This window comes from Callorhinchus milii, unplaced genomic scaffold, assembly GCF_018977255.1.
Source record: "Callorhinchus milii isolate IMCB2004 unplaced genomic scaffold, IMCB_Cmil_1.0 Scaffold9, whole genome shotgun sequence".
Lineage (NCBI taxonomy): Eukaryota > Metazoa > Chordata > Chondrichthyes > Chimaeriformes > Callorhinchidae > Callorhinchus > Callorhinchus milii.
In genome coordinates this window covers 2,890,826-2,918,380 of record NW_024704750.1, presented here as the reverse complement: position 1 = coordinate 2,918,380, position 27,555 = coordinate 2,890,826, and the positions used below count along the sequence as shown (strand labels likewise).

At 41.9% G+C, this 27,555-nt stretch overlaps 1 protein-coding gene across 1 annotated transcript in view; it reads left to right on the top strand.

The window, feature by feature from the left end:
- Positions 1-412: 412 nt before the first annotated feature.
- LOC103185392 (sodium/potassium/calcium exchanger 4) overlaps positions 413-27,555 on the top strand; it is a 65,460-nt gene continuing 38,317 nt past the window's right edge. Inside the window, 2 exon segments of the mRNA XM_042338347.1 lie at positions 413-617; positions 1,515-1,628. Coding sequence (XP_042194281.1) covers positions 461-617; positions 1,515-1,628 — 271 coding nt within the window. The 5' untranslated portion in view covers positions 413-460.

The window sequence follows — 27,555 nt, the reverse complement described above, 5'->3', positions numbered from 1 at the left end:
TTCTGATATTGACATTATCTTAGCCAAGTCTAATTTGGGTTGCAATTTTTTTGTTTGTTGAAATTGACAAGGGCTTAGTTATTTTTTTATTGTGTGTGTGTGTGTGTGTGTGTGGGTGGGAGGGGAGGAGAGAGAGAGAGAGAGAGAGGGGGGGGAGAAAGGGGAAAAGATTCTTGCTTTCTATTTGCATTGAGATCAATTGGTACATCAGTGCGTCAATTCATCCAAACACTTGGGTTTTTTTTTACATAAAGCCAGTGAAATGCAAAGCAATGAGATGAGATGGGGGCTGGAGCTGGAGTTTACAGGCACTGTGTGAGTGAGTGAGTGAGTGAGTGACTGAGTGAGTGCTGTGTGTGGATGTGTGCAGAGAAAGTCTCTCTCTCTCTCTCTCTCTCTCTCCTCTCTCTGCCTCTCTTTAATTTTTGTTAAGATTGCACAGTGATCACCAGCAAAGCTCATGGATTCAAGTACTAAGCGACCAAACAGTGCAATGTCAAGCCTGGTCAAGATGACTAAACTTCCAAGAAGAAGAGAACAGCTTCTTTATCAGATTGGAGTTTCCTGCAGCATTCTCTTCCTGGTCTGGTGTATGTGTAGTCTTCTGTCAAAATTAGGTGAGTATTCTCTCTCCATATATCTCTCTCTCTCTGTGTGTGTGTGTGTCATCCTCTCCCTCTCTCGTCCTCTTTGTCTACCCATTTCCCTTCAATGCAGTTTGCTGTTTCCACAGTCCTGTGATCAGATTCAATTTGCTTTGCTCTTTGAATGTTGCTTAAAAAAAAACTGCAATTCGCAATGTTTTACAAACCAGTGTAAAATTGCTGGCAATGTGTTGTAAAACCTGCATGCGATAGTAATGATAATCATGTTCCTTGCATTTGATACAGCGCCTTGTCACGTCTTCGAGATGTCTCGAAGCGCTTCACGGAATATACTGGCAAAGCAAATTTTGTGGGCTTTATGCATCTCTCTGTCATCCTGTCTCTCAAGTGCCGGCTTGGATCTTAAAAAAAAATGAATGGGCTCATTTCCAAAAAAAATCGATCGGACCGTTACAGTTTAATATGATATTAATATGATGCAATTATCTCTGCAATAAAGCATCCTCGATGTACCTTGCCTTGAAGGAAATGCATAACTTCTCTTCCCCCCTGGGAATGGAAGAGCTTGATTTAGCCCCGAATATTTTTCAAAGTAAAATTTCTGTCTCCTGCAGTTCCAAATCCCATCTTTTGTAGGGTTTTATGCGCTCTAAGCATAAATTACAGTATATGATCCAACCTTACATTGAGACAAGCTGATAAATCATCTGATATTGCCATGTTCAAAGAGCTTTGGATGAAGCAGGTAACTTTGTGTGCACTGTAATTCCCCTCCTTAGATGTTTAGTAAGTTTACGGGAGAGGTTTGAAAGAAATGCGATAAAAGAATTCCTCCAACTGGAAGGAAAATTCGATGGTTTCATGAAGCCACCACTAAATGGTATTTTTTTTCCCCCATATCATATATAGAACACGAGAAACATGCTGGGGAGAAACCTTTACTGGACCTAAGGTGGTTGAATAGGAAGTTAATGGCAGCAGAGACAGAAAATGATACGCAAGTCACGAACTGCACACGACCAGGTAAGGGACACTCGACAAGACACCTACGTGGGATATTATTTTCAAAACCAAATCTTCCGTTTGCATATGATAATCCCTTTTGGATATGTGCCAGCCATTAAATATTAAACGGTTTTTTTTGGCTGCAGCTGTATTAAAATACAGCGACTGTAGAAACCTGTTTTCACATGAAGATGTCACATTCAATGTGCATCATAAGAGCTACTTTTCTGACACTAGGGAGATTAAACGAGAAGGTTGTTGTAGGGAAGTACTTTCATTGTTAAAGATTTATTCCCTGACGTGTCCCATAGCCAGTGTATATATTCTTTTAAATAGACTTCCAGCAATTAAGGATGTTCCTGTATGGGCTTCTGTTGAGTAGAAGGGAATGAAATGTTGTCCAGATGAGTCCATTCTAATTCATGAAAGCAGCGTGCACTTTGACCATGTCCAACAGAAGCCTTTGAAGCCCCGAAACTCTGGAACACTCTCCCTCAATCCCTTCGCTTGCCCCCTCCTTCCCTATTTTCAGGTCACGTCTGAAGACCTTCCTCTTCGACCGTACTCCGCCACTGTCAACCTCTCTGGGACGCTACCCTATGTGAGGGGCACTACATGAATGCAAGTTGTTGTTGTTCTTGTTAATGGTGAAATGATTTTCGAATCCAGATTTTGGTGGTGTTTACCTGGTGTAGTTAGTCATAGACTGTGCTTGTTGACTCCCACAACCTAGTTGATTGTCCCCTCGTGCTGAGGATGGTGATGTGAACTTTCCTGCAATCTCACCGTTGTGCATTGGCTCGGAATGGAAGAGTTCAGCAAGAAGGCAGAAACACCAAAAGAGACTTTCTCCAAAAATGATGCAAATTTATTGACCGAAGTGGTCAGGGGGTTAAGGGCTGCGATGCAAAGCGTTCCAAGACCCTGCCCCGTGTGAAAGCACTAGATAAATGCAAGTTGTTGTTGTATTCTCATTTCATCTTATGTTGACTTCAAAGAACTATTGGTCACAAAATACTGGGGAACAAAGATGATGATTTACTCATGATTCTCTATCGATGGACCTTCTATGATCACTGTCTACGAAGCATCAACAACAACAACTTGCATTTACATACTGATCTTTGCATGGGGGTGGGAGGGGCGAACCTCTGAATTTACTATTTTGTTAGCAATTCGCAATTGCTAAATTCAGTCTTGTTTTCTGTTCTTAAAAGAACTTGTCCGAAAACTGGCTTCAGAATTAAGAACTGTATTCCAGAATTTGCCAAGTTCTGGTTGCTCTGAAATGCTGAGAAATTAGAGTGAATCTAAACACAGGTGGCATTTAAAAGCCATTTAAAAGTCCTGAGAATGTAAAAGCCAGAGCATCACTATGATTCTTGGTGCCATAGGTTGTCCGCCCATTGGTCTCAGGATTAAATGCTAATTCGTGAAATGTCTAATAGGTGCGAGACTAAAATAGGGAAGACATTAGATGTCCATGATTACCATCCCAGACAAAGCAACAAGGTCTTGTGCTGTGTGTCCTCGGCTGTGCCCAGAACATGGAAGCAATTTGACTGTTTGTAGGTTTGCTGATGGATGAATTGTGAACGGGATTGTTCTGTTCCAGGAAGAATAGGTCCTTGAACTAATAACAATACTGGGTCTATGATCTGCAAGGTTTTTGGCCATTTTGTTTGCGTGGGAAAGGACAACATCTCACTTTGTTCCAAATCTGTTTGGAAAGTTTGCACGGCATCACTTGTATAATTGGGAGATCTCATGGTAACTTCTGATTTTTGCCCTTTAGAAATGTTCTGACATTAAATATTTATGTTCATTGTTCCATGGGCGGTGCTAAAGTGGAGTCCTCCAGCGTATTGGTTAGAGTACTCACCTCGTAAGCGAGAGAATCTGGGTTTGATTCCCAGGCACGGCAAAATGTTAGGCAAGTCTCCTTACTCCGTACCCCTCTGTTTACCCAGCAGAAAGTAGGGACCCCGTTGTTAGACGATTGGCGCTTTTCCGGGGGTAATAATCCCTTCCAATTTTTTTTCAATAATAGTTTGGTCACTCAACCCACGGCTGTTTGTGGGACGCTGCTGCGCGTAATTGGCTGCCGCGTTTCGCCCACAAAATATACAGTCAATTCACTTTACAGTGTATTCTGTGAAGCGCTTTGAGACGTCTCGAAGATGTGATAAGGCGCTAAGTAAAATGTAAGGATTATTATTCTAAACCACACAGTCGTGTTATTTTGCAATACAGCAGAGTAGCCACCGTCTAACCTTCCGTGTTTGATCGCTTAATCTGATGTAGGGCTGTATTTGGCTTTGAGCAACGTCGCACGTCGCATTGTAACACGCTGAAACCGAAATGATACACGACGCCTGAGAAAGGGAACCGCGCAGGAGACCGCCAGTGTGTTCTGAGGATGTCACACAATGAAGCGGTGCAGGTGACCGGCTTGTGAAAAGCAGATCCCGAGCGGCTGATCTGTCTTGCTAAGCTTCAATATTGTATTGCAGACGCTAATCAATCAATGTTTGCCAGGCTGCACCTGTATGTGAAGTGGCATTTGACATTTTGGTGGTCAGCCTTCCTCACTAAATCCTGCAGATACACATTTAATAATAATCTTCGCACTTGATATTGCTCCTTATTGCGTCGTTGAGACGTGTTTACGTTTGCACTGTTTACACCGGTAGAATTTTACTTTTTAATTTTATCTGTGATCGGGTCGGGACATGTATGCTTTGTGATCAGCAGTGGTTTGTGCTTCCGGGAACTAGTGTTGGAATATCTTTCCCTTTATCTATGCAATTTTCACTCTGGGTTCTGCCAGCGTGAGTGTGAGCACGTGATCACTAAATGCATGACGCTGATACGCTGTGGAATGTCACAGTGGAGAAAGCATCCAAACCGCATTTGTAGGTGTTGATGTATACAGAAATGACTTTTGCTGAAGAGCTGAGAGAGAGGGCTATTTGCTGTACAGGTTTACTTGATGCGAAATAATTTGGTCCCTCAGTCCGCGACTGTTTATTGGACACTGCTGTGCGCAATTGGCTGCTGCGTTTTGCCCACAAAATAAACCGTCGATTCACTTTGCAATATATCCTGTGAAGCGCTTTGAGTCGTCTCGATGACAAGGCGCTATATCAAATGCAAGGATTATTATTATTATTATCTTGTGAATTCTTTGAGACGTTTCAATGATATGATGAGTCAATATCTCGGATACAAGACCCATTTGTTATATTGGTTGTAGCAGTTGGAAAGGTGTGTTTGGCTATCGGGAAAACGCACATATATTAAAAATAACATAGATTAAAAATGACAACGCCCATCCATGTATTCTCTAAATACAGCATAAATAGAGCTTACAGATTGTGTCCTGGTCAAAGTGAATTGTACCAGCGACATTGCTGAGTTGTGTAGCTGTGGACGTGCAAAAGGTTTGGCCTATATTCACCTGTGCATTATATTCAGACAATGCTGTTTGGTTTTATCATTCATCAAAGAGGGTAAAATTACCTTCCAGCCAACCCAATAGATATTCAGAGTAGCTTTAGCTATTCTTGGTGGTTGGTCACATAGCCTTTCCCAGAATAGCAACAGAGCTCTTTTCAAAGTCCTAACCCGGTGTTACACATCGGCAGATAATTAGAAATTAAACTCTCTGTGGTCTGATGCTGAAATAGGTCCTCCGAGACACTGCCCCATGTGAAGGGCGCTATATAAATGCAAGTTGCCGTTGTTGTTGAAATATACTTTCATTTTCCCCAGTGATGATGGTGTGGTTGTGTAAAGTCTTTCTCGGAGGATGCATTTTGTGTGTTGTGTATGTGTATCTCTCTCTTTCGCGCACACGCACACACTAGATAGACTCAGAGACTGAATGATGGAACGCTGTGTGTGTGTATGTTGCTCCACACACAAGTTGTGTACCATTCTGCATATGGCAAGTGAGGAGGTGTCTGTAAATGTCATTTCTATGGCAACAGAGAAGCTCCAGGGAAGCAGAGTGATGTGTGCCCCATTTACACAGCTCTGCCTTCAAATTAATGCTAGCGATAGAACCTCATCCTGGTTGGCTAGTTCGTGCCAGGACTCATTTGAAGTGCAACATTGCTATCCATACAGAGAGAAAATAGTCAGACTGCTGTCGATAGCTGGTTCGTTTCAGTGTTCAATGGACAATGTAAAGAATGTAGATGAACTAGCAGAGCTGTTACACATGTCATGTTGCAGCTTCTCCATAGAAAGGCCTGAGAATACTGAAAACCCAAACCAATGCATCCTACAATCTGTGAGATCAAATGGGACATTTTCAAATGAATCTCTCTCACGATTTAAATTTGCTTTCATCAGTTTGGTGGACCTTTTGCCAACGCCCTCTGGTCAGGACCTGAAAATCTAGCTCTTCTGATGCTGTGAAGTGAACGCATTAAGAGATGTGCTGTATCGCTAGTAATCACTAATAATAATAATTCAAAGTGTTGATGCCTTCAAACACAGATTAGATGAGTTTTTTTTTTAGGAAATACCATTATGGGATACAGTGCATAGGTAGTTTGAGACATATGTGCGTGCGACCGCCAGGAAGGTGGAAGGCGAACTAGATGGACCTTGGTCTTTTTTCCATCTAGTGTTTCTTATGTTCTTAATAATAATAATAATAATTTGTGCATTTGGTATCAAGCCTTTCACATCAGGGGGATGTCTTGAAGCGCTTCAGAGGATTTACTGTCCGATAGCGTAAGGGTTTGTGCACTCGCCTCGCAAGTGAAAGGAACTCGGGTTTGACTCCCAGGCGGGACGAAACGTTAGAAAAGTTTCCTTATTCCACGCAACTCTAGTAGGAACCCGGTTGTTAGTCGATTGGTGGATCGCTTTCCGGAGGAAGCAATCCCTCAAAAAAATATTGGGTCACTCAATCCATGACCGTTTGTGGGACACTGCTGTTCGAGATTGGCTGCTTGGTTTCGCCCACAAAATACGCTTTACAAAATATCCTGTGAAGCGCTTTGAAACGTTTCAATGATGTGATAAGGTACTATGACAAAAACAAGTATCATTATTATTACTGTGATTTCTTAAGGTCTCGTCTGTTTCTTTGAAGTTTACTTGCTTTCGGGGCTAACGTTGAACTGATTTGTGAACCTTGCAACTTGATGTTTGCAAACAATTAGTCACAGATAGTTTGCAATCCAGGTTTTACCAATATTGCTGATTAAACATCTATGTCATTAAATTTTTAATAAGTTGACATATTAAATTTCTTTTCAGGGAATTATCTGGTTTGTTCCTCACACTGATTCTCTTTTCATTGGCGATACATTGGCTAGAAGAAAATCAATAAAGTTGCCAACGTTGAGCAAATAATTTTTCCTTATATATCCTTCTTTCAGAAATGCGGCAAGGCGTGGTCTGTAAGAGGAATGTTTCAGTCTGAATGAACTGATCTTGTTAGCAAATTACTGTAAACACACCGGACTAATAAATCCTCTCATGAGTATAATAGTTTCATAGTCACCACAAGCTGAGCGACCGTGTTGTGACACTGTACTTCTCAACTTTGTTACTTGTTGGTGGAGAATTTGGTGAGAGGAATTTTCTGTCCATGCAGTAAAGGGGTTCTGTACTGGAGTCGCTTTCAGTGCCCTCCCCGGCCTTGCTCCTCCCTACCTCTGTCCTCTGCTAACTCCATACCAACCTGTCTGTTCCCTCCACTTGGCTGCATCTGGTCAGGTCCACATCCCCCGCCCTGTCCGACCCACCATCGACAGTCGGGCCTTCAGCCTCTCTGCCCCCACCCTTTGGAGCTCCATCTTACAGTCCCTCCGCTTTGCCCCCTCCCTCGCCTCCTTCAAGACCCACCTCAAGACCCTCCTCTTCAACCACAGCTTCGGTCATCGTCCTACCCCGACCCTCCCCGCTCTCCAACACTCCTGATCCCAACCCCCGGCTTGGGTCCAAATCCTTGACTGTCCAGCGCTTTGGTATTACAACAACAACAACAAGATTACATTTGAATAGTGCCTTTCACGTCGGGAGGATGTCCTAAGGCGTTGGACGGAGTACAGCATTTCAGACCCGAGCTGGGGTTGGGGGGGCGAGGGGAGGGGAATGGGCGTGGCCGATGGCATGGTCAAAGAGGAGGGTTTTGAGGCGGGACTTGAAGGAGGCTAAGGAGGGGGCGAGGCGGAGTGATTGGGGGATGGAGTTCCAGAGGTTGGGGGCAGAGTGGCTGAAGGCTCTCCCGCCAGTGGTGGGGCGGGTGGGTCGGGGGACGTGGAGCAGCCAGAGCCGGCTGAGCGGAGGGAACGGGTGGGTTGGTAGGGGGTTAGGAGGTCGTAGAGGTAGGGTAGGGTGAGGCCATGGAGGGCTTTGTATGTGAGGACCAGGATCTTGAACTGGATCTTCTGAAGGATAGGGAGCCAATGGAGTCGGGCGAGAGTGGGGGAGATGGGGTCACGGAGTTTGGTGCAGGAGAGGACACGGGCTGCAGAAAAGAGAAGGGAGTTTCTCTCTCCCAGAGTCCTGACCAACAATCCCCAAAATAAAATTGGTATTTCATTTAAAGGCTTTTTTTTGATGTTCTCCTGATGCGAAAGTGCAATACACATGTAATTTGTTGTCGTTGTTGACACCTCTGTGCGCAATTGTGCTGCCGCGTTTACCTACAAATACACAGTCACTCCACTTCAGAATATTCTGAGATGTTTCCCCCACTGGAGATGACAGTGCAGCACAGGTATGTGTGTGTGGATTGGAGGAAAGCTTCATAGCAAGATTACCCTTACATCTTCGTTCTTTGTGAAGAATGCATCAAAGACAAGCCAGGGTGCGGAGTGGGGGGGCGGGGGGGGGGGAGCTGAGGGGTGGTTCAGTACTTTGACATCAAAGATGTTCCCATGAGAGAATCCCACTCTTCTGATGTAGTCAGTTCAGAAATGAAGTTAGGACACATTATATAAAGAATATACAGTGAAGGGATCTTAAACTGCCTTGGGGTTCAGTTGACAGGCAGAAGATACTTGAACTTCACTCCACCTTAGAGCATAGTCGAAACCGTTCAATTCCATTGAATTAGACCCATGTACCTCTCTCTCTCTCTCTCCTCTCTCTCTCCACTGTACCTGCTATTATTTGATCCATAATTCTATTCGGGGATTTGAATGCATTTTCTTGAAGGCAAGCCTGAAAGTGTTAAGTTTTAGCTCAGACATTGCCTTATGTATTTAGTTTCCCGAACCTGTTCAGTTTGTAATTGTGGCGCAGTTTAAAGGATGAAGATTGTAAGCAATACTGAAAGCTATGCGCAGGCCTAGTGTATAGAAATAAGCGCTGTACAGTACTACACTAGCTGAAGCTAATTACATGAGCATTCTGAGATATCCCTTGTGAAGCGCAGTGCATGTTGCTTGTTGCTGTTTTAACTTCTATTACTGCTCTGAGTTATAAATATGGTACCTAATGAAATTAGCCTTTAATGATACTCTACACAAGGTACAAGATGCACAATTTTCAATTAAGACTCAATGGAATAGGTTTGCTGATTTTGCTTTTTTTTTGGCATTGCCGACTGAATATGCATTTTGTTTCCTCGATCGTTTAAGAGAATATGAAGGTTTATTTTATTCTAGTATGGAAAATTATCTGACTGTTGGGAAACTCAGTCTTAAGTGATCTGTAAATTGAAGGTATCTGAATTGCTGTAGTAATAATAATAATAACAATAATAATCGTTGCATTTGATATAGCGCCCGATCACGTCTTCAAGATATCTCAAAGTGCTTCACTTTGAGTGCTTCAGTGTAAAGAACTGAATAAGTTGCGTGGTATCTGTTCCATCCCCGCTGGCATCGTACCGTTGCACACGTTGTAATGTGATTCTAAGCGGAAAGTTCCGAATTTACCCACGATTAGATTAGGTCGAAATGTGAGTGCACCAAAGGTAGTTTTTTTTTTTGATATTTCATATTTCTCACAGTCACGACACTTTACCGAACAATCCTGTGGAGGACTTTGAGATGGCCCGACCACGCGATAAGTCACTATATCAAATGCAAGGGGTTATTGTTACTGACTTTATAGGCTCAGACGTGGAAAAAGGACACATGAACAAGTTAACCGAGGCAACTGTTATCTGTGGACTCGCATCCATTAGTTATCACATTGAGGAGAGGCAGTGGCAAAATATTGGCTGCATTTCATTTGGAAATTGACAGAAGTCTAAACCGATTGATATTATACTTAATGTAGTACATAAATCATATGAATTGAATATAAACCAAATTGCTTTCTAAGAGTTCAGCGGTACTGCTGCTCTGCATGAAAATAATACAATATATAGGTCAGATTAATGTTCACATAGAATAAAATGTTTGAGATCTCATTAAAATTTGCAGTTGAATTTTCATTAACGTAATGTCTAGGCCAATGCTTGGGGGGGAAGATATTCATAATATTTAATCTGCTTTTATCCATCAGAATTAACCCACAGTCGTTCTGTGATAGAACTGGACAGCTCAACAGCCATTGAAGCTGACCAAAATGGCAGCGTATGACTAAAGAAGGTCAAAGCACTGAGTTTAAATGTTTCCATTTCTAGACAAATGGATCTGTCGCTTTAGACAGAGGCTGAAAGGCAGACAATGCAACAGCTACATCAATGGGCATCGCTCATTGTAGCACTCAGCCAAAGCCATCAGATCGTTACACTGACTAGTTTTATTCTCATGACCCAAGTCAAATTGTTGTCATCTACATCTCTTATTTTGTTTTCTTAATCCACGACTGTTTGTGGGGACGCTGCTGTGTGCAATTGGCTGCCGTGTTTCTCCCCCAAAATATACAGTCAATTAACTTTACAGTATATTCTGCGAAGCGCTTTGAGATGTCTTGAAAATGTGAAAAGGACTATATGAAATGCAGGGATTATTATTTTTCTTCTTATTAATTGCACCCTATATTGCAAATGTGGCCTTATTTCACCACACAAGGAAAGAATGCTTTCAGCTTGTAATCAAATGTCTCTGGGGAGCAACCTCGTGTTTTGTTTAGCTTTGTTGACAGGGACTGCAATTAACTGGAAGCGTTCTGTGAATAATCGATAATGATTAATCCGCTTCTTTTTCTACCTCTGCTAATAGACTATATTCACTGTGTGGTAAGTTTGTTTTTATTTGCCCTTCCCTACCTTGCATTTGTCAACCATTACAAAACATCTGCTTAATTGGTACAGATGTTCTTGTACATTATTTATCTTCCTTAATTATTCATCTGCGTACAAAACTCTTGGCAACTCCTTAGGATGCTTAATGTGTTAAGTGCTTGCGCACATTTAGGAGGAGTGTGAGGAGCAGTGCCGTGGAAGCGAGGCTTACAGAGCTCTGATTATCTTAGAGATTTTCCATTTCTTAACACCTTCTGTTATTGCTGAGACCAGTTTCAATCCAACTAAAAAAAGAACTTGAATTGTTACAGCACCGTATCACTTTGAAGAGTTTCGAAGAGCTTCGTGAGTATAGCGACTCTTTTGTAATCTGTTATGTAGCCCACTGTGTCAGATGTCACCAAAACTCCAATTTGTGGAGTATCAAAAGCCCTACATATGGTCCAATAATTCTCGTAGGATCCCAGGGTTAAAATTGTGACAAAGCAAAAGTCTTCCCTGATTGCAAGGGGACATCTGACGTGGGCTTGGAAATTATATGGAAGAACATGGAATGTATTGTGACTTGGTTAGTGCCACATTGGGAGTAAATTTGGGTAGTATCTCACGTATTGTTAGAGTGAGTATCCAGATAATCTCTTCTGCTATATTCTGTCATGCGCCCAGAGATTGATTGACTACATTTGCTTCTGATTATCCAGGACATCTGAGGATGGCTGCCAGTTAATTAAATTTAGCATCTTTAACTGAAGCTTTGCATTAGGCTGGGGGCAGGGCTGGGGAGATAAGAAGAATCCTCGCATGTGATACAGCGCCTTATCATGTCTTCGAGACGTCTCAAAGCACTTCACAGAATACACTGTAAAGTGAATTGACTATATTTTTGTAGGCAAAATCTGTCTTTCAGGGCTAACTGATTTGATTTGTTTCAAACTCAATCCGGTGTCCTGTCGAATTACAACAACAAGGCTACTCAAATGCCATGTTGCTTTATTACTGCAATATTAATCCTGAATACTTAGGACACGTTTTTAATTAAAAACAGAAAAGGCGCTTTAATATATGAGCTACTTTAATTCTACTTGTCCATTTTCCATTCCATTTCCAGATTTCGAAAAGTTATATGGAGTTGGGGGAAAAAAAAAAAATCTAAGTCAAAAAATAAAAACGGTCCCGTTTTTACTTTATTGACTTTTACTTTTTTTAAGTTTGAGGACGACTTTTCGGGCAATCAGAAGGCAAGAGTGGGAAGATTGCCACAGATGCATTTTATAGTAGAAGGTTAATTCCTTTGACCAGCGCGGTAATCGGCTATAAGAGTAGCTTGCTTAGCTTGGTGAAATAATTGTCAGATTCTTCATTTACCTTGCAATTCCTTTTTCATGTAGGGTGATTTAAACCTTACAGAGTTGCGTGCAAATAGTGTCAGCCTGGCTCGACTGGTACTACATTTGCCTCTGAGTCAGGAGGTTGTGGGTGCGAGGACCACGCCCGGACTTTGACCTTGTATAGTCTGGGCTGTTATTCCTATGCAATGCTGGGCGAGTGCTTCACTGTTGGAAGTGCGGTCCGTCAGATGAGATGGTAAACCGAGGTCCCGTCTGACTGTTCAAGTGCACGTTCGAGATCGCACGGCACTCTTCGAAGAGAGAAGGGAGTTGTCTTGTGGCCACCAAATAAAATTGGTCATTTACTTCATGACTGTGTCGGATATTGCTGCGTGCAAATTGGCTGCTGCGTTTTGTGTACAAATTACAGTCACGGCACTTTACAGTATGTTGAGGAGGTGTGCGTGTGAATCTTTTTTTTGCACAGTGACAGTATGTTGATGCATCAATTGTCCACTGATATATTCAAAAGCTATAAGGAAATCATAATTTCACACTGACCAGTTTCAACCTAGGACAGCTCTTCGCGTGTCTATCACCTTGATAGTCACCTGTTTTATAAAGTTATAGTTCACATTCCCGTCCCTCTAAAAGACCAGTGTTTAAAGTGGAGAAGGAATTATAATTCAACTACATGGTTTTCAAATCCAAACACTCTTGATGTGTATGATCAACTGTGACTAAATTGAAACACAAAGTCTCCAGTAAGAAAGATAAAGATTATCTCCTTGTATCATTAAAAGATCAATTAGGTTTAGTCGGAGTTCTATTCCCAGCTTGTAACAAGCTTGTGTAAGGGGTGGTGAGTTGAGGTGAGGTATTTCAGTGAATTCGTGAGAACCTGGGCTTGCACATTGCAGTGAAGTTTGCAATCCAACACAAGCAACAAGTCATAAAATGTCAACTCTGTTTTGGATCACATGAACATTTGCAGCCAACACATTTACTAGCATTTTTATTTATTTGACTCGGTGACTGGATGCAAGTGGTCAGAAAGTACACGACAGCTGTTTCCTTGGGCTGCATAGAAAGACATGGGATCGTCATCTTCAATTGAATCCTAAAGTCTAGAAGATACACGTTTTATGACAAGAAAATGGTTGTGCATCAGAGAAATCCAGCACAATGGTGACAGTGTCCAAAAGGGTCTTGTCCAACATTGCGATGGAATAAATGAGTGTTCAAGTTCTAACCATCTGTGAGATGAAATACGGACATGTACAATCATTCCCTCAGATCATTTCACGTAATGAAATGAAATGCTAAGAGATAAGCTGATGGGAGTGAATTCCTGGGACTCCTACTCTGTGACTAATGGACCTCTTGTAGATGGGCCAATATGGCACACTTTGGGTTTTGTCGTAAACTCAATGTTAATGTGGCAATTTGTCAAAGTGAGCAATTTATCTTTTGCATAGAATGCAGCAACAACAAATTACATTTGCATAGTGCCTTTCGTGTCAGGAGGACATCCTAAAGCGCTGCACACAGTATGGCACACCTTTCCGAGTACTTTTGCTTGTCCCAGCACTCGGCTTAGCACAATATCAGTGTACATGGCATCGCACTATTAATACCCACATCCTGCTGTTGAAATAAATGACCAGACAGAGAGAGTGAGAGAGAGTGTCCTAGATCTACTGAGTGGAGAGGAACAAAGCAAGACACCAAGATCACTGTGCTCCTGCTTTAAACTCTCTAGATCTCGGAATAATTATTTTTGTGGAGTGGGTGGCTGATTTTGGCATCTACCCATACAAGGATATGAACCTCCCCGTGTTCTACCTTGGTTGAGACTGATTTCCTGTGCCAAGCTGCCAGTAAATATAGTTCCACCCAATACAAGTAGAGCACAGGTAGTCTTAGACTCCCATTAAATACATTTGCTACAGTGTGTTTTACATTGGGAGGGTGTCTGAAAGTGCTTTGTATGATTTACTGTGAAGTTATAATACTAATACATTTACTAATACTAATACAATACTTACATTTGATAGTAGTGCCTTTGATGTTGGATGTCCTATAGCACTTCACTGGATATACTATCAAGTACAGTGACAACGTAGTTTGTAAGGATAGCATGGTGTCCATTTGTGCCCAGCAATGTCCCACACACAGCCGTGAAGTGAATGGCCAATTGGATCTGTTGTCTGTAATATAGTGGCTCAAAGTTAGTATTTTAAGGCATTTTTGATCTTCCAGAATTTGTGGAAGTCTCAGATCCCCAAGTTCATGATGTTCTCAGACCCATTTTAGCTCCTTACATAACACAAGCTGCCTTCAGAAGGCCAAGTCGGGTTGGTTTAGAGATTTGTGTTTGCTCCGACCTATTTAATCCTGTTAGAGCTGGATCTCCAAAGTGAACTTTTCCTTCAGAGGCAAACTGACTGCTGAGCAAACCTCTTTGAAATCTGACTCTTTCTGCCAGTGATGGGAAGGAAGTCTTCATTACCAACTGAAATGCTTTGTAGTCTGGCAAGTGCCAAGGCATCATCACAATATACGTTACAGGAAGGGGTTATGCAAAAGAAGTGAGCCTGATTATTTGTAATTGCGTAGGATGTGGCTTCACAATATTCACAAGGTTTCACTTGAAAGTCTGAGAATTCTGCAGTATGTTAAACATGACTGAGGTTGTGTGTCTGGTGTGTTCTTTGATATTTGCTACAGCGCTTGTACAAATAAAAGAATACTTTCATTTCATCCAAATCCTTGTTCTGAATAAAACTTTAAACTTGATCGCTGTCAAAGACGAGGGAGGAATTGAACACAAGGAGCTCAGGGGTGACTGTGGGATCTAAAATGCAGCATTTTGACTGCTTCAATTAATGAATGCAAACTCCCTGCGTGTCGGCCTCCCCAACTCCTCCCTCCACAGGCTGCAGACCACCCAGAACTCTGCAGCCCGTGTCCTCTCCCGCACTGGGCTCCGTGACCCTATCACCCTCATCCTCGCCCGACTTCACTGGCTTCCCATCACACAGAGGATACAGTTCAAGATTCTGGTTCTCACCTTCAAAGCCCTCCACAGTCTTACTCTCCCCCCCTACCTCTGCGACCTCCTAACCCCCTACCACCCTGCCTGCTCCCTCTGCTCAGCGGGCTCCTGTCTGCTTCACGTCCCCCGCCTTGCTCATCCCACTATCGGTGGGCAGGCCTTCCGCCACTCTGCACCCACCCTCTGGAATTCCATCCCGCAGTCCCTCCGTCTCGCCCCCTCCCTCGCCACCTTCAAGACCCACCTCAAGACCCTCTTTTTCGACCGTGCTTTCGATCTCCCTGCCGACGTGAAAGGCGCTATACAAGTGTAATTTTGTTGTTGTTGTTGAATCTGGATAATAATAATAATAATCATCATCCTTGCATTTGATATACAGTTAGGACCATACATGTAATATGACTCATGCAAAGTATGAGTTATGTCAAACTTGTATAAGCTGTATCATATATGACTCATGTAAAGTTATGTGTAAATCAGATTTTACACGACTAACACATAAATACGGTACACAAAGTACCTCACTGCCTGGTAACATTAACCCAAGGTTTCTGTACCATGTTTAACCCATGCATATTAAAGCCCATTCTTTCCATAAAGAGTACAGTAGTGCCTTTCTCATTGGGAGGAAGCCTCAAAACGCTTCACAGGATTTTACTGTAACGTGTAGTGACCGTGTACATTGTAGGCAAATGTGACAGCCACTGTGTGCATGGCAGTGCGACACAAACAGCGTTTTAAAAAAAATCCCTCTTGTGCTCTTCGTGTTTTTCTAAAAAAAAATGGAAGTACATTTATTTTTGTCTGCCCCCAAACCTTCAATTTTTTTCATCCTGTTAAATCGTGACAGAAAACCACTGCACGATTCAATGAATCAGCGTTTTTTTACAGATTTCGCATCCTTATGAGATTTCTTACATGAGGTGAAATGCTTTTAGTTATATAATAAAAATAACTCTCAGCTGTGTGACATCCAGGGTGAAATTTAATTTCACCCACAATTGATTTTTAATCCGCATCTTGAATATATTGAGCCCATAGTTGTTGTATTAAAAAAGTAATTGGAAAATAAAACCAATGTGTTGACTGATTGAAAGCTTTCAGCACATTTCAAGGTTCTGTTTCACCAGGTTTTATTCACATTATCACTGGCTTCACTGGCTGCTGAGAGTTAAATGACCCTTCAGTTCACGTCACGATACTTTCTTTCTGTGTTCGTGTCGGCATGATAAATGATCATAATCCTTGCATTTGGTACAGTGTCTTTCACGTCAGGAGGACACCTCAAAGTGCTTCACAGGATCAACTGTTAAGAGTGGTGATTGTGCATTTCTAGGCAAACAACTGATGGTATAATGGGAAGAATGAAGAGTTAACAGGACTTAAAAGGCCTTTTTTTTTCACGAAGCTCTCTGGTGTTGCCTTCTGCACCATTAACAAGACCAGGGAGGCAGTTCCACGTTGAGATCTTTAACTCACGTAGCCTTGGCTGACATTCCAATGCAGTTCTGAGGATCAGCTACTGTCAGAGGTGGACCCGGCAGCCTGTTCAGGTGGCCATTAATGATCTCATTTGAAAAGGAAAGGAAGTTTGTCCCAGAGTCTTGGCCAACAACCCTCAACGCTACTGAGATAGGAAATCAATACGGCAAGTCTGTAAAATACTCCATCACCTTTGTGGCAGAGTCTATATTTAAAGGTTTGAATAATTAATATGCTTTATTCTAAATAAGATTTTTAAAAGTTACGTTTTTGGGGAATAAACAAAAAGTTTGGGTTTAACTTTGAGAGAATCTCCAAGCAAAAATTCCAATTTACTTTTTGGCCACATATGAAATGTCGTCCCCTCCTACATTTTTGGTTCAAAGCTTTCAAATCGAATAGAAGCTATGTTTTCCACACCACAGAAAGTACTTCGCAACAGTAAAATTAGACACAGAACATGAATAATTGAGAGCTCGAAATCTGAATTCTCCTCACTATGAGACATTTAAATCCCATCATTTTTTGGTTTGATTCAGTCAGTAAGAACCCAGTTGTTAATCCATTTGCAGATTGCTTTTCCAGGGGTAATAATCTCTTCAAAAAGAATAATAATAATTTGGTCACTCAATCCACGACTGTTTGTGGGACACTGCTGTGCGCAATTGGCTGCCGCGTTTCACCCACAAAATATACAGTCAATTCACTTTACAGTATGTTCTGTAACGTACTTTGAGAGATCTCAAAGATGTGATAAGGTGCTACAACAACAACAACAAGATTACATTTGTACAGCGCCTTTCACACTGGGAGGATGTCGCAAGACACTGGACAGTGTACAGCATTTCAGACCCAAGCTGGGGTCAAATAATAATAATATAATCAAATGCAAGGATTATTGTTATTATTCACCAGCTCACAGATACAATGTGCCGCCCAAACAAGCGGTGGAAAATTCTTTGTGCTAAATATATTTGCTTGTGTACCTCATCAAACAGTTAAAGTTAATGCACAGGATCTGGATCCATAATTGATTTCCCCCCCTTCCCTTTCGTGGACACCTAAGCCAATTAATATCTCTAGACTGCCCTTTGAGATGGGCTAACTCGGCACAGGCCAAGGACCTCGCCCAGCACCATGCAGTGCTCTGCATTCTGTGTTGAGCCAACTTGCATTCATAACAATAGTAATTAATAATCCATGCATTTGATATGGAGCCTTTCACCTCATGTGGACGTCTCAAAGAGCTTCACAGGATTTACCGTAAAGTGCAGGGACAGCATATTTTGTAGGTGAACACGGCAGCCAATTTGTGCACAGCGATCTTCCAATTTGTCTCTCGTATTTAACAAGGAAAAGGGGCAGGTGGGTGGGACCAGGAAATTAAGTGATCGATCATTTCACCCTTTATGGAGGGCAGGATTTACTGACCTCAAATTCCATACATTTGCCGATTTACAAAAGTTGTTTATCACTGTTCGTTTTCACAGATAAAAAAGGAGATGCGTTTCTTTTCATGTTCTGTGAATCGTTTCATTTTGAATGTTGTTTTCCTGTAAAGGAAAAAAGAGAAGACAGAGATAAGTGCAGGTTCAAAACTTGAATCGAAGGGAGAAGCATCATAGCATTTCTTTGAATTTGGAGGTTGCGAACGTAAATCTCAGGAGACGTCATAGATTTCTCTGATATTCAGGTTACTAATAAAAATAAGGAGTGGTGAAGGTAGGGTTGCTCTACACTGCTCTACACTTTTTTCACCAACATCTGTTGTTGAGTGTATTTTGCCCCCCTGAGAGTTACGATCAAATTGAAAGGCTGGCCACTGATCAAGTGCAGGCCATGTAGCCAATAAAGTCATTTTTCTTTATTACAGCTCTTGCCCCGATGTGGTTTGAAAACACGGTTTTAGTCCTGACCCCATGAATGAGAGCATCCAGAAAGAAATGGGAGCCAGGGGGTAATTAGGATCAGGCGAGGAAGTCATTTTGGTGAATTACTACCACCCACCCCAGCTTTTTGGGGGGAAGAAGTTACGCAATCTTTTTCAAGAAAAAATTCTCTGTCTTGAGTGAGTTACTTTCAAACACAAACGCACAATACCCACACTTGTTGCTTGTATCTGACTGAACAACAAGGCAAAGGCAGACGTGCTCCAGAAAATGACACACTAGCAGCAAATGGATAGCGTTTAGTGAATCTTGCCTATGATATTGCTGCGGTGCTTTTGTTGTATTGACTGTTTTATTATGTGGGGGACCTGAATCAAACATCTTATAATTACGTTGCATAAAGAATTTGATTGTCTTCATTTGTGGTTTGATGTAGAAGTTATTGCGTGTTGATGTGCACAGCAAGACAGATGTTATAGCCAATTCTGTATTTATAATGGGCGACAGAAAGGGAATGGTTTCCTGGGAGAGACAGCCTGGTGATATAAATTTCTTTATAGTGTTGAGCAGATGTGTGTGAGGGAGAAAGAGATTTAGCATTGAATGTTTTCAGTCCTTGTGAGTCCTCAGTTCTCAGTGTGGACTTAAAGCAATGATGGAGACTTTTTATACGAAAGCACAGAAAGGTTTCATAGTCACAGGAGTAGAAAGATCTACACACAAAAAACGGGCCAAGAGTACAATGGAGAAGAAGCAGCTTCAAACACAATCAGAAGACCTGATTGTTCAGAGCTATTAAAGAACAACGTAAACTGACTTTGCAAATATCAAAGCAATTATACTGCCAACTTCTCATTTTTTTTCTCTACAAAGAGACTTTTCATCAGTTTTGAGGAATCAAATTGACTTTATGCGGGCTCAATTTGCTTTAGTCTTCCAAGGATATTCAAGAACATGTTTACTTAAAGTAGTTTCATTAGATATCATTCAGGAGGTTGTTAGATGCCTCGCTAAATTGAAATCTGGTTTAAGATTGTGAAATGGACTGATTCTATCAACCCCGGAAATATCTCCATGTTTCATAATGTTAATATGTGCTTATTAATATTAACATTAAATTAATAATGAGGTAGAACTGGTAAGTGAATGTAGATATTTGGCAAGATTGCTGATTTATCTTGTAGGGATTAATTCGAAGAGCTAAAAGGCAAAAGTCCGGAAGATGTACTCACAGAGAATGGATGGAAAGCCTGTTGGTATTTTGATGCATTAAAAAAATACCTTTGTGACAACAGACAGCTAGGCTAGAGGGTGAACACTGCAAGGTGTGATGTCCTGAATTACTTAGACTGACATTCAGCCCAAATGATCCGTGCTAATGTTTATAACTCAGTGAAGTATAGCCTCCGCCCTTCCTGATGCCCTCTCCCATACCCTTCCATTTACTTCTCCCTCTTGGGCGCACATCAGTTTCTTGTATTGAAAATAATCAGGGAGGAAAATGCTCTACTTTATTATTAAGTGTGTACACAAAAGTCTCCATTAAGAAGAGCGAGGGTTATATGCCATCTTACAAAACTGTCTACAATACAAAACAAGACAGTTTGAGGGTGTCCACTCAGATCGATATGAAGCTATGGACATTTTTGTAGCAATTGTGAAAGGTATTAAATGGAAGCCACAGTACAAACAAATGCCCTATGAGCCAAGTTAAGCCTACCTTAATACTGTGAAACTGTAAAATCAGGACAATCCATTGGACCTGATCCATATTCCTCGTTCTAGCTGTTCCCTGGAAACCAATTAGCACCACTGGCTACATATCTTCTCTGAAGATTTCTCTTTAGATTAGATAAAGATTAATTTATTACCAGAAGGTACTCCACGCTTTTTAAGAAATATAATCCTTTGCATCCGATTTTGTGCCTTTCGCATTAGGAGGACATCTCAAAGTGCTTCACAGGATACAATACAAAATGACATTGGTATAGCGGCTTTCATGTCAGGAGGATATACTGTAAAGTGGAGTGACTCTGTGTTTTGTGGGTGCTTTGCCTTTGTTCACTGGTGGAATTAGCACATCTTTTCATTCTGCTCAAAGTATTTGCAGAATTCCAGCAGGTTTTTTGTGATCTCCATATTCGTCAAAACTCTCATGGTAATTTTCTGGAGTACCTTTTGGTTCTTATTATGCAACAAATTGGGTCAGAGAACAGTAAACAGTAGAGTTTATTTTAAGAAAAAAAGTTGGTTGTATATTCCTTCCCCCCCACCCCCCCCACCTCCCAACACTTCCCCAACCAAACCCACAAATCTATGTTAGATCTCAGAACCATGAATTGGGTTGAGGGTTGTCAGTGACTCATACAGCTCTCAGATTACCACTAGATATGCGAGCATCCTGTCAAATTACATCAGATGGTCAAATATCAGTGACTAGTTGATGTGCACAATAATAACCAGTAAAGCCTACTTTAGCTTGTCATAATGGTACAGCGTTCAATACATTGTCGTGGGACATTCCTGGGTGGCAGATTGGCTGCCGTGTTTGCCCACAAAATAGCCAACCAAATCACTTTTCGCCCACGTTTCGCCCACAAAATACACAGTCACTCCACTTTGCAGTGTATTCTGTGAAGCGCTTTGAGACGTCTCAAAGATGTGATAAGGCACCATATCAAATGCAAGGATTATTATTATTATTTTGCATTATATCCCGTGAAATCTTGATGACGTCATTATCAAATGCAAAGATTTTTCTGATTAATAATGACAAGGTTCCTATAGCTTGTGTGAAATGTAGATTTATTTCTCCTTTCCACAGGAGTTGGATCAGTATTTCTGGTTCGCTCTTTATCGCGGAGAACATCTAAGTGCTATTTAGAGCTTATCTGGGAACTAATGGAATTACAGAGCGGTCCACGTGTCTGAACCTGCTGGAAGGTGTATTAACTCATTATAGGATTGGAGTAAATCTCTCTCTGTAAACGTCTTGTAAGCTTCAAAAGTCACACACATGGATATTACAGTCTTGGACATTCTATTCTGTACTCGGTGGCTGTTTCACGAGTCGCGTTTGTTTGTTACCTTGGATCAACTAGCATAGTCTTGTTCATGATAATAATAATAATAACAATCCTTGCATATTCTGCGAAGTGCTTTAAGACGTCTCGAAGACATCTTATCACGTCTTCGAGACATCTCAAAGCTCTTCGCAGAATATACCGTAAAGTGTGGTGACCGTATATATTTCGACCTCTCCAAAATGAAATGCTACAGTCCCCGTATTTTAATCTTATAGCCTAATTAAGGCTGAATACATCTCAACTCCTGACATTTCCTATATATAGCGTTTTATACTGTAGGACAAAATGAGGATATTAACATTTAATCATGAAGATGAAGCACCACTTCACACTGATAGACAGAGCAGCCCAAGCTGTGCCTGAGGCAATACACCGCAGTTCCTGCTACACACTGGAGCCCTCAGAGTAGTTGAACCCACTCCTTAACATATCCTTGGCAATGCAGTTACGTCGTGAGGACCGAGTTGCTCAGATAGAATCAGATACTGTGTGACCCGTCGCTGAGATCTACACTACTGTAGGTTTGGATTTGAAAGTTGAAAATTGAATGCGCTTGTTAGACTGAGAGAGATTCCACTGCAGTTAGCACGATAGAGCAGAGACTCAAATACACAGGGCACTGTAACCCACCACCCCCACCCCCCACCACACACACACACACACACACTCACACTCAGATCTGTTCCCACCACTGGAGATCACATCACCACTGCCACACTCAGGTCTGAGCCCGTGGTTAATGGTCTTCACTATGTATTCCCTTGTCCCAATGGCACTGCCATTGCTGAGATCCTGATCCAGTGAGATTCCCATCGACAGAGTGGGGAATTACGCCACTGTATACGTGAGAGTGCTACAGTCTGCTCAGTGATACCCCAGGGTGCTGCGTCAGATAGTTATTTCCAAATCTACAAACCCTGGAAAGAAATAGCTTTTGATCAGTACAGTACTTAATAATAGCTATAATCTTTGCATTTGATACACCGCCTCATCACGTCTTCGAGACATCTCAAAGCGCTTCACAGAATATACTGTAAAGTGAATTGACTGTATATTTTAGTGGGCGAAATTGGTCTGGGTCTCGACACAGAATTTTGAGCCAACTATCATTTGTAATGTGTATGCAATATTAAATATTAAATAGGAAACGGCTGAGGTAAACCTGATTCATACAACTGAACAACCACAGACATTGATTGATTCAATTGTGAAATCGCTTTCTGGATTAAATCAATACCAACGGGTCTGGTTCACATTAAATTTTTAGCATTGATTCGAGATTAGAATAGAGTTCCTTTTCCCCGAACGTCGGAAAACAAATTAAGCAAGCAAAAGATTTTTAAGGACCAAGGCAATATTGATGCGACTGGTGTTCGATAACTGCTTAATGTACTGGAAAAGCATTTGTACAACAACAACAACTTGCATTTACGTAACACCCTTTAAGCGAGGTAGAGTCTCGGGATGCTTAAGTGTTTGGTAGAGTCAGGGTGGGTGAGAGAGAGAGTCAATGCGTGAATTTTGTGAGGATTCTTCTAAGGTATTTTTTTACTTGTAATAATCCAGTCGTCATGCCTAATCTTCGGAGGTATTTGATGGTCACATTGCCTTCGAAGCATTCCTATTTGGGGTTTAGTGTGGGCTACTGCAGTTCCGAGCAAACAATAGTTTCATTGTCGATGGCAAACCTTAAGAAATAGTCCTGCTGTGATCCGAGCGGAGGGCTGATATTGAAAACCATGGTAATGCTGAGCTCACACTGAACCACACTTCAACCACAGGGCTTACAAAGTTGCTCCAGCTCTGTCACTTTGCTCTTGGATCTGTTGACTGACCCATCCATCGTGTTGATGAGTTTCCCCCGCACCCATAAAGAAAGTCATTAGTTGGTCTGTTCTTCTTTCTGTGTGAGGGCCCGAGAGTAATAATAATCCCTCAAAAAAAACAATAATAAATTGGTCATTTTCAACCCATGACTGTTTGTGGGACATTGCTGTGCGCAATTGGCTGCCGCGTTCGCCCACAAATATACAGTCAATTCACTTTACAGTATATTCTGTGAAGCGCTTTGAGACGTCGAGAAGACGTGAAAAGCGCTATATCAAATGCAAGGATTATTATTATTATTAAGGGGTGGGAAAGGGGAGGTTGGCTTAGAAAAGTAAAACCCAACCATAAGGCCAACAACAAATTACACTTGTGTATTGCCCTTCACGTCCCTGGGCACTGGATAATACCTTCCACAAACCGCACAAGTATTGTCTTTATTTTTGGCAGTCGGAATATTTTTCAGTTCACTTTAATTTGGAAGCCGCTTCCTCTCAAGAATGCGGACGGATATTGACTTCCAAATTAAGACCGGATTTAAGAAATTTTCCACAGTTCTTTCTGCATGATCATGAATTTCAAGGCAAAATAGTCTTGCAGGCTCAGACTACGTGGAGATTTGGGTGGGTGTGTGTGTGTGTGTGTGTGCTTGAGCGTGTGTGTGTGTGTTTGAGCGTGTGTGTGTGTTTGAGCGTGTGTGTGTGTGTTTGAGCGTGTGTGTGTGTGTTTGAGCGTGTGTGTATGTGTGTTTGAGCGTGTGTGTGTGTGTTTGAGCGCGTGTGTGTGTGTTTGAGCCCGTGTGTGTGTGTGTGTGAGCGGTGTGTGTGGTGTGTGTGTGTGTGTTGAGCGCGTGTGTGTGTGTTTGAGCGTGTGTGTGTGTGTGTTTGAGCGTGTGTGTGTGTGTGTGTGTGTGTGTTTGAGCGTGTGTGTGTGTGTTTGAGCGCGTGTGTGTGTGTGTTTGAGCGTGTGTGTGTGTGTGTTTGAGCGTGTGTGTGTGTGTGTTTGAGCATGTGTGTGTGTGTTTGAGCGTGTGTGTGTGTGTGTTTGAGCGTGTGTGTGTGTGTGTTTGAGTGTGTGTGTGTGTGTGTGTGTGTTTGAGCGTGTGTGTGTGTGTTTGAGTGTGAGTTTGATGTTGAGGAGCTGATTTGCTATTGCTTCTGTGAGTTAAGTGCATTTGGCACAAAGTGAACTGTTAGGAGCTGATAGTCCCATTTTAACATTCAGTACTGTTAAAGCTTCATTGGCTTTGGTGGGGAGGTTGCTAAGCAGAACACTGTTTACAGATAAGTGCCGTGCACAGTACTTCACATCGCCCTGACGTAGAGTGAGTGGTGCTCTTAATTCTGTGCTGCTGTATCACATTGCTCTGTTGAAGGAGTTTGTGTCAGACTAGTACCTCGAGTATAACTGAGCCATTTGCTGAGGCTTTTCACCCTTTGGTTGCTATGTGTATTGACGTCAGGAGTGAAAATATCCTTATAATTATTTGGAAGGTATCACCCTGGGAAGTAGTACAGGTGAAGCGAACAGGAAATGCAGGAACTTGTATAGCGTGTAAACACTGGCATGGACATTAGTATCGACTGGAACTTGTTTTTTCTATCTCTTTCCTTCTTTGCCCTCCTTCTCCCCCTAACCGCCCCCCCCCCTCCCCCACACCCCCCCATATCCACCCACAAAAACATCCTTAAACATATCTTCTTCATGGTATTTCTCCTTGACATTTAGATTGCTGATAGATCCAGAGAAATTTCGATCTCCCACAACCAGATGGTTTTGACATTTCGAGCCCCTGAAAATATAATGAAGAAATACGTTCTTTTTTTATCTTTATCTAACAATAAAAATAACAAATAATAATGATTCCTACATTTGATATTGTGTGTCTTATCGCATCGTCGAAATGTCTCAAAGCACTTGACAGGATTTGCCTTAACGTGCAGTGACTGTGTATTTCTTTGGTAGTTATGGCAGCCAGTTTACGTAAAGCAATGATCCACGAGCAGCCCATGTTTATCCACAGCACAATAAAGAATAAAGAGTGTTTCAGAAGGTGGTGATTATGTAAAATAGGCCAGGAATCAGCATAACTTGCAGATGGAGAGGCAGATTGCGTCTGTAGATTCAAGACACAATTGGATAGTCATTTGGCAAAGAAATTAATTGAGGTGTGAGAGAGAGAGAGAGAGAGAGAGAGAGCGAGAGAGCAATGTTGCACTGTTTATTTATAGTTTTTACTATGTTCTTTGACAGTCCTGTACATTCATATACATGTAGTCAGAGAGTAATAAATGTTGGGTAAATAAGCATTGCGAGATAGGTGGGTTGCGTGTGTGTGCATATGGAAAAATTGACTACAAATAGAATTACAAATAGATTATTTTTACCTTGAGATCTCATTGATGTGTTAATGGATCCAACAAGCGCTGTCTGGGAAGCACTGTTATTTTATTTAAAATGCTTTTTGCACAGCTTATTGATGGGTTTGGAAGCTGGAGAGTTGCTGGGGGGAGTATTGAGTTTCACAGTAGCTTTCTCGTTCCAATTAATCCTGACCTTATGGGCTCCAGTGTGCTTCGAACGGACGCTCACCAAATGTGAGAAGTTAATGAAACAGGAGTAAAGGCTCTCAATGTTCAGAGCCCACGGTAAGGCTCAATCACTCCTTCTTATGAAGTGGCTAATCCATTTGTTCTGGGTATGAATCAGTGAGGAATGGAGCAGAGAGTAATTTCTGATCGACGGGTAATCTTGTAAAGCTGTTGGCTTCGCTTGGCTCACTTGGGAGCCCTCTCACCTCTGGGTCAAAAAGTTGTGGGGTCAGGAACTCTGGTCTGACGCTGCCTCATTCCCTATCGGAGATTCCTCAGGTCAATGGGAAAGGAACCCTATTCACGTACAGCAAGTGGGGCAGTCATTTAAAAATCAAAAGTGCTCTGTAACACTCCGTCCCAGCAAGAAATCTTTGACGTATCTGTTACGTTTTGAAAGAAATCCTTTAGAAGCGAATTGGAGCAAAATTTAAATTGTGCAAGCCAAGATATATTTTTTTTCACGATTCTGAAATCAAATCATTCACACCTGGGAACTGACAGCAATTTGAGGCACCTCATTAATCTCTGAAAATATATACACTTTGGGAAAGTGGATCATTCTAGAAAATTACCGCTTAGAAGAGCAAACAAGCCTTTGGGGATACAGTATATTGAAGCTACAGTTACGTCAAGCAGTATATTAGATTGGAGTTCGCCTCTGTGCTCCTGTTTGATTGTTAACTTACTGAAAGATTAAATGACACCTTCGGAAAGTAGCCGGATAGCGTGATCGTAAATCATGTGTTTATAGGCTACAGTGTACAGGGGTCTGTCTCTCAATGCGGAGGCATCTGCAAATATATTGGCAAGCCAGCACATCGGGGTGCATTTGGTTGTTTGATGGCTTTCTGAATGCTACAGCTCTAAAAATAGGCACAACACAAATCCAGTAATTACACGCTCCTTGCAAAGTAATAAATCAGTAGAGAATGAAATAATTGAATAAAAAATACATATTTTTCCCACGGCCATGCTATTATTGCTTGATTTTATATTGTTTTTTATTTCCCTGTTTGTTTCTTCACGACTTCGACACTACAGCTTAGCTCTCAAGTTCAACGATTGAGGTGTCAGCCTGGCCCACCCAGTCAGAAGGACGCAGGTTCAAGGGTGCAGGTCTTTGAACTCGCAGTCTGGGCTGATACCGCAGTGCAGAGCTGGAAGTACACTGCATTGTCAGAGATGCCGTCCTTCAGCTGAGACACTCAACCGAGGATCATCTACCTGTTCAGATGGACGTTAAAAGAATAGCCAGCTCTATTTGAAAAGAGAACGGCAGCCGATTTGCACACAGCAATGTCCGGCAAACAACAATGAATAGAATGAACAATTTTAATTGGGGGATTGTTGGCCAGGACACTAGGAGGAACTGGGAGAAATAGTTCTGCGGGATGGTTAGCATCCACCTCGACTGAGGTGTAACATCCAACAACGCAGCACACTCCTAGCCCTGCATTGGAGTGTTTGCTGGAGGCGGCCTTGTTTTTTTTCCTCCCAGGCAGGGAAGAAATT